Genomic DNA, 13,211 nt, shown 5'->3' on the forward strand with positions numbered 1-13,211 from the left:
CTCTGAGCCATCAGCCCAGAGCCCGACGCGGGGCTCGAACCCACGGACCGCGAGATCGTGACCTGGCTGAAGTCGGACGCTTAACCGACTGCGCCACCCAGGCGCCCCATGGAAACCACTTTTTAAAAAACACTTTGCCTCTGTTCTTTTTTGGTAGATGACAATGAAGGAGACAAAAAGAAAAAAGATAAGAAGAAAAAGAAAGGAGAAAAGGAAGAAAAAGAGAAGGAGAAGAAAAAAGGACCTAGCAAAGCCACAGTTAAAGCTATGCAAGAAGCTCTGGCTAAGCTTAAAGAAGAAGAAGAACGACAAAAGAGAGAAGAGGAGGAACGCATAAAACGGCTTGAAGAGTTAGAAGCTAAACGTAAAGAAGAGGTATGTTTTCATGAAGTTGTGTTTAATTTAAAGTCTGTGCTCTGTAAGATATCTTTAATCTTCTTATTCTAAAAAATGTCATAGTTGTATGGTAATTCAATTACATTATTATTCAGATGTAAACAATAAGATGAAGCAATATAGAAAATTCTACCTTTATTTACTTAGGTGCAGAAGTTGGTTATATATCCACTCCAATACTTGGTCTACTCTCATATGATGTTAATTAATAATTATTATGTACACTGTTGAAGTATTTTCATTTGTGGCATCTGGGTATTTCAGTCAGTTAAGCATCCAACTCTTGATTTCAGCCCAGGTCATGATCTTACAGTTTGTGGGTTCGAGCCCTGCATTGGGATTCTCTCTCTTCCTCTCTCTCTGCCCCTCTTTGCTCGTGTTGTTGCAAACATAATTAAGTAAACATTTAAAAAATAATATTTATTTTCATTTGGGTATTCATAATGTAATACTTTGCATGTATTTCAAGAGCTTTGTTTGAATTTGTGTTCTTGACATTTAAATTTCATAATTATGTCAATACAATTTTTGTCTGATATGTACTCCTATGCAGGAAAGACTAGAACAAGAAAAGAGAGAAAGGAAAAAGCAAAAAGAAAAAGAACGAAAAGAACGCTTGAAAAAAGAAGGGAAACTTTTAACTAAATCCCAGAGAGAAGCCAGAGCCAGAGCTGAAGCTACTCTTAAACTTCTACAAGCTCAGGGTAAGTAGTATTTTTAACTAACTGAATAGTCTAGAAGCTTCTGTCATGCAGTTATAGGTCTGTAATGGTCAAAAGGAGAGTAGAAGTCAGAGAATTTCTAGGAAAATGCTGTGGAAAAAGTCAAATAAAAATGTAAAGAAGAGGGACACCTGGTTGGCTCAGTTGGTAGAGCATGCATCTCTTGGTTTCAGGGCATGCATTCAAGCCCCAGGTTGGGTATAGAGCTTACTTAAAGAAAAGTGTAAAGAACAGGTAAGATAATTACATTATTTAGGGAGGTGACTTCTATATGATGATGAAAATTTATGTGTAAATGATAGTATGTCTGTAAATAAGTTTTTGTTTCCCCCACAATAAACAAAGAGAATACAGTAAAATCAATCACCAAGTGTCTGTTACTCAGTTTCAACAATTGTCAGTATTTAACCGTTCTTGTTTTCTCGCTCTCCACTGACTTTTTTTCCTCAAGTATTTTAAAGTGAATTTTAAACACCATGTTATTTTACTCCTTTTTACTTTATTATTTTACTCCTATTTTACTAACAAATGAGGACTTTTTTTTTTTTACATTAAGTAGATTTTGTATTACATATAACAAAATTAATTTCTCAATAGCATCTGGTTGTATATGTATAGTTTTTCCTCTTATATCCACAGTGTTTTTTATAATTTGTTTGTTTGAATCAGGATCCAGATTAGATCCACACGTTGCCTTTGGTTGATATGTCTGTCTCTCACTGATACTATTACCCATTCTTGGTTTTGGTATGCCATTTATTAGTTGTAGATACTGGGTTATTTGGAATTTCTCATATTCTGAATTTGTTTAATTGCGTTCTCCTGGTCTTGGCTAATAAACTTCTCTATCTGTTAAAATTTCCTATATATAGCAGCTTGGCTTTTCCAAGTGGTACTATGTACTTCCTGTTGCCTCATGTCTGGAGGCATGTGATCTGGTTGTCTTACTTTTGGTGATACCAAGATTGATTATTGGGTTAGGTATTGGCAGCTTTGTCCATTATACAAGTAATCCACTGATTTTTCACCTAATAATTTAATATCCAATTAGTGATCATTGCCTGTATCAAGGAGCTCATTAGGAATTGCAGAGTTGTGATATACTGTCATTCCTTTTGCATTTATTAGCTATAATCTTTGTTTAAAGAAAAACTTTCCCTGAAATACAGTTCACTCAGGAAAGCCAGGATAAATGCTTAATTATTTTCCTTCATTAATCCTCAGGATAATAAATTGATGTCTCAGCAACTTCCAAAGGTGATCAGTGAGTGTAATTTTGTTTTTTGGATCTGTATTATTTTAATGGGGTTTTATGTAATTTACATGTTTTTATCTCATGAAATCATTTATATTTTTTAATACTCAAAATTGTCCCATCTTTGGCCAGCGGGACCTCATTTAGTTTGGTCCCTCCGATTTTTTCCACACAACCACAGTATTCTTTGACCTCTACCTCACTTTCTAACACAACAAGGTATCTATGGTACATCTTACACATTTTCTGCCCTAGACCTGAAATCACCTGTTTATACAAGGAGCCCTAGTTCTTTTAGTTTAGAGACCGTAATCTGGACGTGTAATTATGTTTCTGACAGATAAGATGATTTAAAATAGTTTCTCTGCTCCATTGAGAAGAATATTGAGAAGAAGACCTCTCTTAATTTCTTGTTCTTACATTTCACAGATTTTTATATGACTAATTTTGGTGCTTTTGCTATAATTACAGTAATAGGTACCATTTATTGCGTATTTATTAAGTAACTGATATTGTCATAAACCTTTGACATTGTCTCTTTCCTTATAAGAATCTAATAAGTATTTTCATTCCCATCATTCATTCCCAAATTCCAAGTTTAAATTTTTTTTTTTTCAACGTTTATTTATTTTTGGGACAGAGAGAGACAGAGCATGAATGGGGGAGGGGCAGAGAGAGAGGGAGACACAGAATCGGAAACAGGCTCCAGGCTCTGAGCCATCAGCCCAGAGCCCGACGCGGGGCTCGAACTCCCGGACCGCGAGATCGTGACCTGGCTGAAGTCGGACGCTTAACCGACTGCGCCACCCAGCCGCCCCCCAAATTCCAGGTTTAAACTGTTTGCCCAGTGTCATGGAGCTGAGATTTAAACTGATCTGTGTGACCACCTCTTTATTATGCATTATATGTTCAGCTGGCAGCAGTAAATGTAGAGAAACACAGTACTTGGATCAAAAAGTTTATTCTTAATTGGGGATGTAGTTTTTTAAAGATGAAATTAGAGAACAAATATGAGTACAACTAGCACCCAGATACGAGATTTGACTGGTGACTATTTGGATGTCTAAAAGCACTCATGTAGAAATTGGGATGGGACCAAGCAGGGAATAATTTTCCATTCTTAGAAATGTTTTATGGAGTAGTTTGACTTGTACTTATGAGATTAGATGAAAATTATAATTAAGTAGACACTGCCCTCAATGTGGGGCTTGAACTCATGACCCTAAGATCAAGAGCTAGCCAAGAACCGCCCCCCCCCCCCCCGTAATTTAATATGATGATCATTAGGACGGGTTTGGAAGAGATGGTCTCTCGAGTGGCATCTCTCCCCTTGGGCTCTTATTTTTCATAATGTTGCTCAATATTTGTCCTCTTACTGATTCCCAATGTATTGATAAAAAGTCCAAGCTCCTTAGCTTGATATTAAAGGCCTCCATAGTATGCTCATTGAGTCATCTCAAAAGAAGCTATAGTGTTTTGTTTCACTGTATCTTTCAAAGCTACCTTGTTGGGTAAAGATCAGGTACCACATTCATTACCTAGAACAATATAAAACTTATTTATTGAGCCCAAAATGTGTTTGAGAGTGTAGGTATCTGCCGGTGTTTTCTGATAATTACTCTGAATCGTGTAGCAGATAGCATTTTCAGTCAGTTCTATAGCCTTTAGCCTATTAACTACTAACCGTATAGCAAGTACTTTACAAATAATTTGAAATTAATTCACTTCAGGCAAAGACTTTCTGTGTGAATTTGATTGTAATAATCTCAGTTTGCAAGGTGAATGGAATATCTGAACACACGTTGATGTTGACTACAAATATAACAGTTTATTAAACATTCCCTAACTCGAAGAATAGTCTGTTGATTAAGTCTGCAGTGTTGTTGTGACCACCCTTCAGTTCATATAACTTACAGTTTCCCCTCCCAGGTCCCTGCTTTTACTTACTAGGGGTAGGCTGCTGGGCAGGGATATCTCTGGTCAACTGGATTATCTCCACATTGTCAGCTGGCTTTATCCTTTTATTTTAGTTTGTCTTACCAAATGATAGCTCTGATTTTATAATTCTGGCCAATCTCATTACTTACATACATGCGTTCATTCAGTACTTTAAAGTTAAGAACATTTTAAGTGATTTCTTTCTGTTAATGACTTCATTCAAGACCCCACAGTAAATAGTTTTTATTGTTTTATAAAATTTCTGCCCTATGTGAGACTGTGTCAGTAATCCAGCAAATGGAAAGTAACCTCTCTTAGGAGTTTGTTATAGGAATGGAGAGGAAGGATTGTAATAGAGAACCATTCCATGTCTGGGATTTACTAGTAACTGTTGACTGATGAAGATGTATTCTCCTCAGATTCAGTAATGTTACTTGCAGATCAGATTTGACATTGGTTTGTACTGCCATGTCTTAATTTGACAAAATTTATTTGTTTGCCCTATTTAAGAGAAAATATGAAGTGTTCAAAACTGGATAGTAAGAACCATGAATTCAAATAAAAACAGATTTGTGATCTGACACTAACCTTTTCATTTTGGATAAGTCACTTTCTCATTGAATCTTACTTTTGACCAGCTTTTGACCAGCTGTGAAGCTGGCCATAGTTGAAAAAAAGTAAACTTAATGACTTTGTTTTGTAATGGTAATGAAACTTCTGTTATACTTAGTTTTTTATTTGTATTGTAACAAATTTAGTAGCTTAAAAAGGCACAAAATTTATTACTTTGAAATTCTCTAAATCAGATGTCTGATGTGGGTCTCACTGGTTTAAGGTGTTGGCAGGCCTGCATTCCTTTCTGGAGTTTCTAGGGTAGAACCAATTCCCTTGTTGTCTTCTAGAGGCATTCATATTACTTGGTTCATGATGCCCTTCTTTCATTTTCAGAGCCATCAGTATTGCATAATGCTGACTATTTTTCCATGGGTACATCATCCTCTGACTTCAGCCTGTACCTCAGAGAAAGGTTCTTCATTTTTAAAGGATCTCATGCAGTTGATTAGGTTGGGCTCACTTGGATAATCCAGGATAATGTCTCTCATCTCAAGTCCTTAGGCTTATTCACATCTGCAGTGTCTTTTTTGCCATGTTAGGTAACATATTCACATGTCCTGGGGATTAAGACCTGGATGTTTTGGGGCAGGGGGAGGCATTATTCTATTTACTATGCACTTAATTTTCATCTTATTTGTGAGTTCATTACAAAGAAAACATTTTGTGAGTGTCATGTTTTCACTGTATCTTTCAAAGACCAAAATACAGATTTTTAAATATGTTTATGTTAAATGTTTAAATAGAGATCAGTGACCATATTACTCTGAAACATGCTGGAGGTTACCTGATGCTATTTATTTGCCGTGTCTTGTTACTTTAGTGCTTAAATTGGAGAATTCAAGACAAAGAAGGCTGATTAATTATATTGATGATGAAAAGGCATATAAATAGTAGCATATTTTTCATTACTACTAAAGTATTTGGAAGAATAGGTGTTAAATTAGGATCTACTCTGGGGCGCCTGGGTGGTTCAGTCAGTTGGGCGGCCGACTTCGGGTCGGGTCATGATTTTGCGGTCCATGAGTTCGAGCCCCGCGTTGGGCTCTGTGCTGACAGCTCAGATCCTGGAGCCTGTTTCAGATTCTGTGTCTCCCTCTCTCTGACCCTCCCCCATTCATGCTCTGTCTCTCTCTCTCTCTCAAAAATAAATAAACGTTAAAAAAAAAAATTAGGATCTACTTTTAATTTCTCTTGTTTCTGTCAGATTGTTAGAGGCATTTATTCTGAAGTGAAAAGGATAGATTAAAGGTGGAATTTACCTTTTTTTCAACTGTGGCTTCATTTTGGATTTTCTAAATTTTATTGTCTGTTTCAGTTCATAGTCCAAAATTTATGGAGTAAGTAGAGCTAGTGAAGGTTTTTGTGGACCTTGTGGGAGATGTGGGAAAAGGAGTTGTAGAATTTCTGTCCTTTCAGCTGTGAAATTCTTTATATATTTTTACAAAATTTTTAAAGCTTATTTATTTTGAGAGAGAGTGAGCTAGGGAGCACAAGTAGGGGGAGAGGCAGGGAGAGAGACTCCCAAGCAGGCTCTGCATTGTCAACGCAGAGCCCTGCACAGGGCTTGATCCCACAAACCATGAGATGACCTGAGCCCAAATCAAGAGTTGGATGCTTAACCCACTGGGCCATCCATGCACCGCTGTAAAATTCTTAAATTTCTTTGTTCACTTTGAATTGCATACATTGTTGAATGATCATTATTTTTTTTTGTGAGAATTTTTTTAATATTTATTTATTTTGAGAGAGAGAGAGAACGAGAACACAAGTGAAGAAGGGGCAGAGAGAGAGGGAGACACAGAATCTGAAGCAGGCTCTAGGCTCTGAGCTATCAGCACAGAGCCCGATGTGGGGCTCAAATTCACAAACTTGTGAGATCATGACCTGAGCCGAAGTCGGATGCTTAACCAACTGAGCCACCCAGGCATTCCGAATGATCATTATTTTTAAAACAGAGTGGTGCACACATGGTTACTTCTTTTTGAAGAGAGGAGTCAGGGAAAGGGGTCTCTGATGTCTGAAGAGTTTGAAGGGACTCCCCCCCTTTTTTTTTTTTTTAACTTTTGAGGCCAAATAGCAGCTCCACTTAAATGGAACTTCAAAACATAAAGGGTAAAGTTCTGAGAGTACCTCATATTTTTTGGCCAGAGGGACGAGAGGGGCTCCTGGGAGCCAGAGAGTGTAGGGGAAATTGCAGGGTGGGGGAGAAGTGACAGAAGAATCCTATAATTCTGTTGATGAATGGACATAAATCCTAGGCTTACTATATAGTTCTGTGTGTTTAGAAGAGACCCAAAAAAGGATAGTCAAAACTTTAAGAACTAATCCATGATATAAACCAGTGCCCAAGACCCATATTTACCTCTATGGCTCATGTATGTACCAGGTAAAATACTGATTCTAAGTATACTGTGGAAAGTCTGTTATAAATGTTCTAATTTCTGTAGCAGCCATTAAATAAGATTAAAACTAAAAGTTAGTAGATAAATTAAAAAGGAAATCTAAAGTATATTCAAATAATCCACAAGAAAGCAGGAGAAGGTGAAAAGGGAAATGGAAAACAGAGGTAACAAATCAAATAATAAAATGATAGACTTAAAACCAACTGCATTAATAATTAAAATATGAATAGTCTAAAGATACCAATTAAAAGAGACTGTCAGAAACCAAGAGCCAGCTAGCTATGTGCTGTCTGCAGTAAATCCACTTTAAGTGTACTGATATAGATAAAGTGGTAAAAACAGATACAAAAGAAAGCTGAAGTTGTTATATTAATCTGAAGTACTTCAGAACAAGTAAAATTACCAAAAATAAAGACCTACATTGCATATGATAAAAAGTGAATGCCTCATAACTTTATAACAATCTTATGTGTACCTAACTACAAGTTCACAAACATTCACCAAAATAGACCATTTTTGGGGAGCCATAAAATAAATCCTAAAACATTTAAAAGATTTGAAATCTTACAGTGTTTTCTGGGGGACCAAAACAGAATTAAACTAGAAATGAATAATAGAAATATATCTACAAAATCAGTAAATATTTAGAAATTAAACCACATTTCTTATTAACCCCTGAGCCCAGGAGAAACTCTTATTGAAAATTAGAAAATATCTTGAATTAGAAGAAAAAAAAAAAAGAAGGAAAACACAGCATATTAAAATTTGTGGGGTGCAGCTAAAGCAGTTCTTAGAGGGGAATTTGTAGTATTAAAATGCTTGTTTTAGAAAAAGAAGGTCTCAAATCAATAGTCTAAGCTTCCCATTTAAACTAAAAAAGAAAAAGAGGCAGAAAGAAAAATGCAGAAAACAATGTAGTATAAAACAAGACTTAATAGAGAATCATTGAAACCAAAAGTTAGTACTTTGAAAAGATCAATAAAAATGATAAACTTCTAGATTGGCTAAGAAGAAAAAAGAGACAAGACACAAATTACTGATACCATGAGGAAAGAGTGGGGAGGGATATCATCATTACAGATTTCCAGGTGTTAAAATGATAAAACAATATAACGAACAGCTCTGTGCTAATAGATTGAAAAGCTTAAGATAAAATAGGGCCATTCCTTAAAAGACACAAACTGTCAAAACTTAAAATCTATCATGATGAAGTGGATTTTATCCTGGGAGTGAAGGCTGGTTCCATTTTGAAAATCAGTAAATGTGTTTAAAGAAGCAAAACTACATGGATGCAGAAAAATCATTTGACAAAATTCAGTAAGCATATATGATAGAAATTCACAAAATAGAAAAGTTCCTTATTTTGCTAAAAGAGATCTACAAAAAAAATACACAGTTGTTGCACTTAATGATGAATTATGGCTGCTAAACCCTAATATTGTAATTAAGGCAAGGATGTCCATTCTCACCACAATCATTCCACATTGTACTGGAACATCCTAGAGTTGTAATTAGGGGAAAGAAAGAAAAAAAAGTAAAAGACATACAGATTGAAAGGAAGAAGTAAAACTCTATTTACAGATGACAATTGTTTACATAGAAACTACTGTGAGATACCACTGAAAAAACATGAAACCCTACAACCAATAAGTGAGATTAACAAAGTTATAGATAGGGCCAGCATGCAAATACCAATTGTATATCTGTATGCTAGCCATTAACAGCTGAAAATCAAAACCGTATTATTTACAATAGCACCCCACCCCAAAAATACATTGAAACAGTTATAATTCTAATATTTGTGGGACCTATATGCTGAAAACTATAAAAAAAAAAAACACGGACGAAAATAATCAGAGAACTTTGTAAATGGAGAAATGTTGCATTCATGGATAGGAAAACGATATTGTTAAGATAATCAGTTCTCCGAAATGATCTGTAGATTCAGTGCAATCCCAGTCAGCAGTAGGATATTTTATGAGTATCTATAAGCTATTTCTAAAGTGTGTATGAAGAGATGAAGGAGTTAGAATGGCCAAAATAATTTTGAAAAGAATATACTTGAAAGACTCAGAATATTGTACCTGATTTCAAGACTTACTGTAAAGCTGCAGTCATCAGTACAGTGTGATAATGGCAAAAGCAGCAATAAAGACAAATAGATCAATATAATAGTCTGTATATGGTCAGTTTGTTTTTTTCTGTCATAGGTAAAAGGCAGTTTATTAAGTAAAATACAGTATTAGCAACAACTGATACAATTGGGAATCTATATGCAAAAACAAAAACCCAAAAGCCTCGTCGTAACTCTCATTAAATAAAAATTAACACAAAAGTCATAAATCTAAATATAAAATGTACAACTATAAAACTTTAGGGGAAAACATAGTAGAAAGTCTTTGTGACCTTGTGTTAGTGATTAGTTTAACTTCAAAAGCATAATTCATAAAAGGAACAAATATGAGGAAGTCCAGTTAAAAACTTGTTCTGCAAAAGACACCATTGAGACAGTTCAGAGACAGTACCTCAAAATCACGTATCTGACAAAGGATTAATATGCAGAATATGAGAAGATAACTCTGTATTCAACAATAAGAAAAGCAACAACCCTATTTAAAAATGGGCAAAAGATTTGAACAGAAACTTAAACTATAAGCAATGAAAAGAATGTTTAACATTAGTCATTATGGAAATTCAAATTAAGACCACCATGAGCTTTCACTACATATTTATTGAAATACTTACATTTAAAACATCTTTTTCTGGCAAGTATACAGAACAGTTGGAACTCACCTACTTTACTGGTTGGAATGCAAAACGGTAAAGCCAATTTGGAAAACAGTTGGCAGTTTCTTACAAAATTAAATACCTATTTACATAATGTCCCATCATTCCCACTTCAAAATATTTACCACAAAGAAATGTTCACATAGAAACCTGCATACAAATGTTTGTAGCAGCTTTATTCGTAATTGTCAAAAACTGGAAACAACTCAAATGTCCATCAGTTGTCTAAAAGATAACGGAACTGTAGTATATACTTAACAATAGAATGCTATTCAGCAATAAAAAGAAATGAAGTATTAGGACACACGAGGATGACTCTAAAATCCATTATGATGACAACAGCCCAGACTAGAAGGTTTAATTTCTGTGATATTTTGGAAAAAAATCTTTTGGGAAAGAGAACAGATAGGTGGTTGCAAGGATGTAAGTAGGGTTTGACTACACAGAACAGCCTAGGGTGATGGAATTGTTCTTCATCTTGTGTTTAATAACTCTGCTCATCTGTCAAAAGTCACAGAACTGGACACCAAGAAAGTAGAATTTTAGTGTATGTATATTTTACAATATCTTATATAAAAAAGATTTTTCCATGAATGTTCTTTTATATTTCAGGGTATGTATCTCTGGGGTGAATAAAATGTTACCTTTTCAAGTAGCATTTCTTAAATGATATGCAAATAGCATAAGTCTAAAGTTTTTCATTCTTATCACTTAGGTGTTGAAGTGCCATCAAAAGACTCTTTGCCAAAGAAAAGGCCAATTTATGAAGATAAAAAGAAGAAAAAAACACTACAGCAGCTAGAAAATAAAGAAGGTTTGTATACAAAGTGACCTATGACTTAAAAATATTTTGGGGGTGCCTGGTGGCTCAAGTCGGTTAAGCGTCTGACTTCGGCTCAGGTCATGATCTCACAGTCTGTGAGTTCAAGCTCCGCGTCGGGCTCTGTGCTGTCAGTTCAGAACCTAGAGCCTGCTTCGGATTCTGTGTCTCCCTCTCTCTCTGCCCTTCCCCCACTCAGGCTCTGTCTCTCTCTACCAAAAACTGAATAAACGTTAAAAAAAATTTTTTTAATTTTGTTTGACTTTCTCCTACAACATTCAAAACAATGTCTTTTAAAGAAACTGGAAATCAGAATTACATATTGAAACTTACTATACCTTATTTCCTATTATTGTTAATCATTCTCAGCTGATTTAAATGACAGGTTAATGGAAAAGTGCTTTTGTTCGAAAAACCTAGATTGTACCCAAAAACTATTCTTAATTATCATTCTTATTTTTTCTTTGTTTCCTTCTCAACCTTTTTGTAATTTTCCATTCTATTCCTTGAATAGAAAGAAACTCTGTTTCCTGTAAAATATATGACTGATATTTAAACATTTTCTAAATGTGCTGAAGAATTCAAGTTTGTACTATTGGTTTTTATTCAGTACTTAACAGAGTATCCTAACAGAAATTATGCACTGAAAAAGTATTGTTAACTTGGTTTCTGCCTTGTTTTCAGTGTCTGAACCAATAGAATTAAATGCTGCTGTAGAAGTGGTAGAACAAGGAGTACCAGAAAAGGAAGAGACACCACCTCCTGTTGAACCAGGCCAGTAGCACTGACTAATTGCTTCCTATTAAATAGCATTGGTGTGTCAGAAGTTGTCTAGTCATTATTAGTGTGGGGAAACCAAATATCTGACAGGATGGTCTTTTTCATACTTCTTTTCTCTAAACCATTCCTTTCCATTTCCATTTTGAAAAAGTGTAGGAGATTTGAGTCAGTTTCTTTTTAATAGTGTCAGTAAAATGTAGAGAGGATAGAAGTTTTTAGATTTTTTCTGATGTTTTCATTTTGGGTCAGAAATCTTAGGTGGTGCCAAGAAGACCTGAAGTTCTTTATTTAATCCTTTGGAAACAAATTGGTAGCATTTTAATGAGAACTATTTAAGAGTCATAAAAGTTGGCATTTTTAAACCTCCTTGGAGGTCAACTTCTATTTACTAAATCAACAAGAGGATTGTTTATTCATTGTGTGTGTGTGTGTGTGTGTGTGTTTTGAGGTTGGAGAAAAATCTTTGGCTTTTTTTTTGTTTAAGATAAACATTGTTCTAATTCATTAGACTACGTATTGATAGAGCCAGAGGTTAACTAAATGTGTGGTAATAATATCAAGAGAAGCTCCATATTGTAAAGTTTGATTGGGAATAAAAAGCAAGAGAATGTCAAGACTGACCCACACTAGTGAAAGATATCATTTCTGGTTCCTTTCCTTCTTTCTCCCCTTCTGTTCTTGGTATAAAATGGATCATTTACTTGGCACAACTCAGCTTAACATGATGACATTAGAGGAATTCAGGTTGATACACTTAATAGCAGTTCATTATTTTAGGTGACATTTGTAGCAGTAGAAAGAATTGTTAATTTAGAAGGATGTTTTGGGTACATGTACCAGACTCATTTTCTTTTTCCTCAAGATGACTCAACCAAACTTGTTGTCAAGTAATAATTATTACAGGGAAGCAAATACCACATGTCCTATGATTTGAGAATAGTTTTGCTTTATTGGATTTCATAAAAAAGAGTCATTAATATTGAGAATATTAAATCTTGAATTCAAAATTATACCTTTCTGGATACTTTTGGATTGTCAGCAGATATTCTATTCTTATTTTCAACTGGAGTAGAGGTGTAGCTTTGTACCTACAGCTATATAATTTAAGTAGTATTTGTATGTACCTGTAGAGGTTAAAGCAATAAAATAAGTAGTAAATTCTTAGGTATGAAGTAGAAGTTTGAAACATCAAAATGGAGATGCAGTAAGTCCCCTCTTATCTGCAGGGGATATGCTCCAAGACACCCAGTGGATGCCTGAAACAGATAGTACTGAATTCTGTATATACTATGTTTTCTCCTTTACATACATAGATGTGATAGAGTTTAACTTATAAATTAGGCACGTAAGAAAAGAACAGTAATGAGTAATAACATGAACAATCAGAATGATATACTGTATGAAAAATTATGTGAATGTAGTCTTTCTCTTTTAAAATATTGTACTGTACTCTTCTTGTGATGATGTGATATGACAAAACCCTCACATGATGAGAT

The 13,211-nt window shown here is 34.8% G+C and overlaps 1 protein-coding gene and 1 long non-coding RNA gene across 3 annotated transcripts in view; both read left to right on the plus strand.

Annotated features, from left to right (window-relative positions):
• The window catches only part of EIF5B (eukaryotic translation initiation factor 5B), a 94,158-nt gene that overhangs the window by 38,732 nt on the left and 42,215 nt on the right, over nucleotides 1-13,211 (plus strand). For both annotated transcript variants that reach the window (XM_086701315.1, XM_086701316.1), the window contains exons 5-8: nucleotides 158-375; nucleotides 950-1,100; nucleotides 10,831-10,929; nucleotides 11,620-11,709. In XM_086701315.1, coding sequence (XP_086557441.1) covers nucleotides 158-375; nucleotides 950-1,100; nucleotides 10,831-10,929; nucleotides 11,620-11,709 — 558 coding nt within the window. The remainder of the gene's footprint in view (nucleotides 1-157; nucleotides 376-949; nucleotides 1,101-10,830; nucleotides 10,930-11,619; nucleotides 11,710-13,211) is intronic.
• Nucleotides 1,108-8,111, plus strand: LOC147582559 (uncharacterized). Its single transcript, XR_015249276.1, has 2 exons — nucleotides 1,108-2,969; nucleotides 3,203-8,111. It is a non-coding gene; the product is annotated as an uncharacterized LOC147582559 (long non-coding RNA).

This window comes from Puma concolor, chromosome A3 (genome assembly GCF_028749965.1).
Source record: "Puma concolor isolate L17-30 chromosome A3, mPumCon1.1.hap2, whole genome shotgun sequence".
Lineage (NCBI taxonomy): Eukaryota > Metazoa > Chordata > Mammalia > Carnivora > Felidae > Puma > Puma concolor.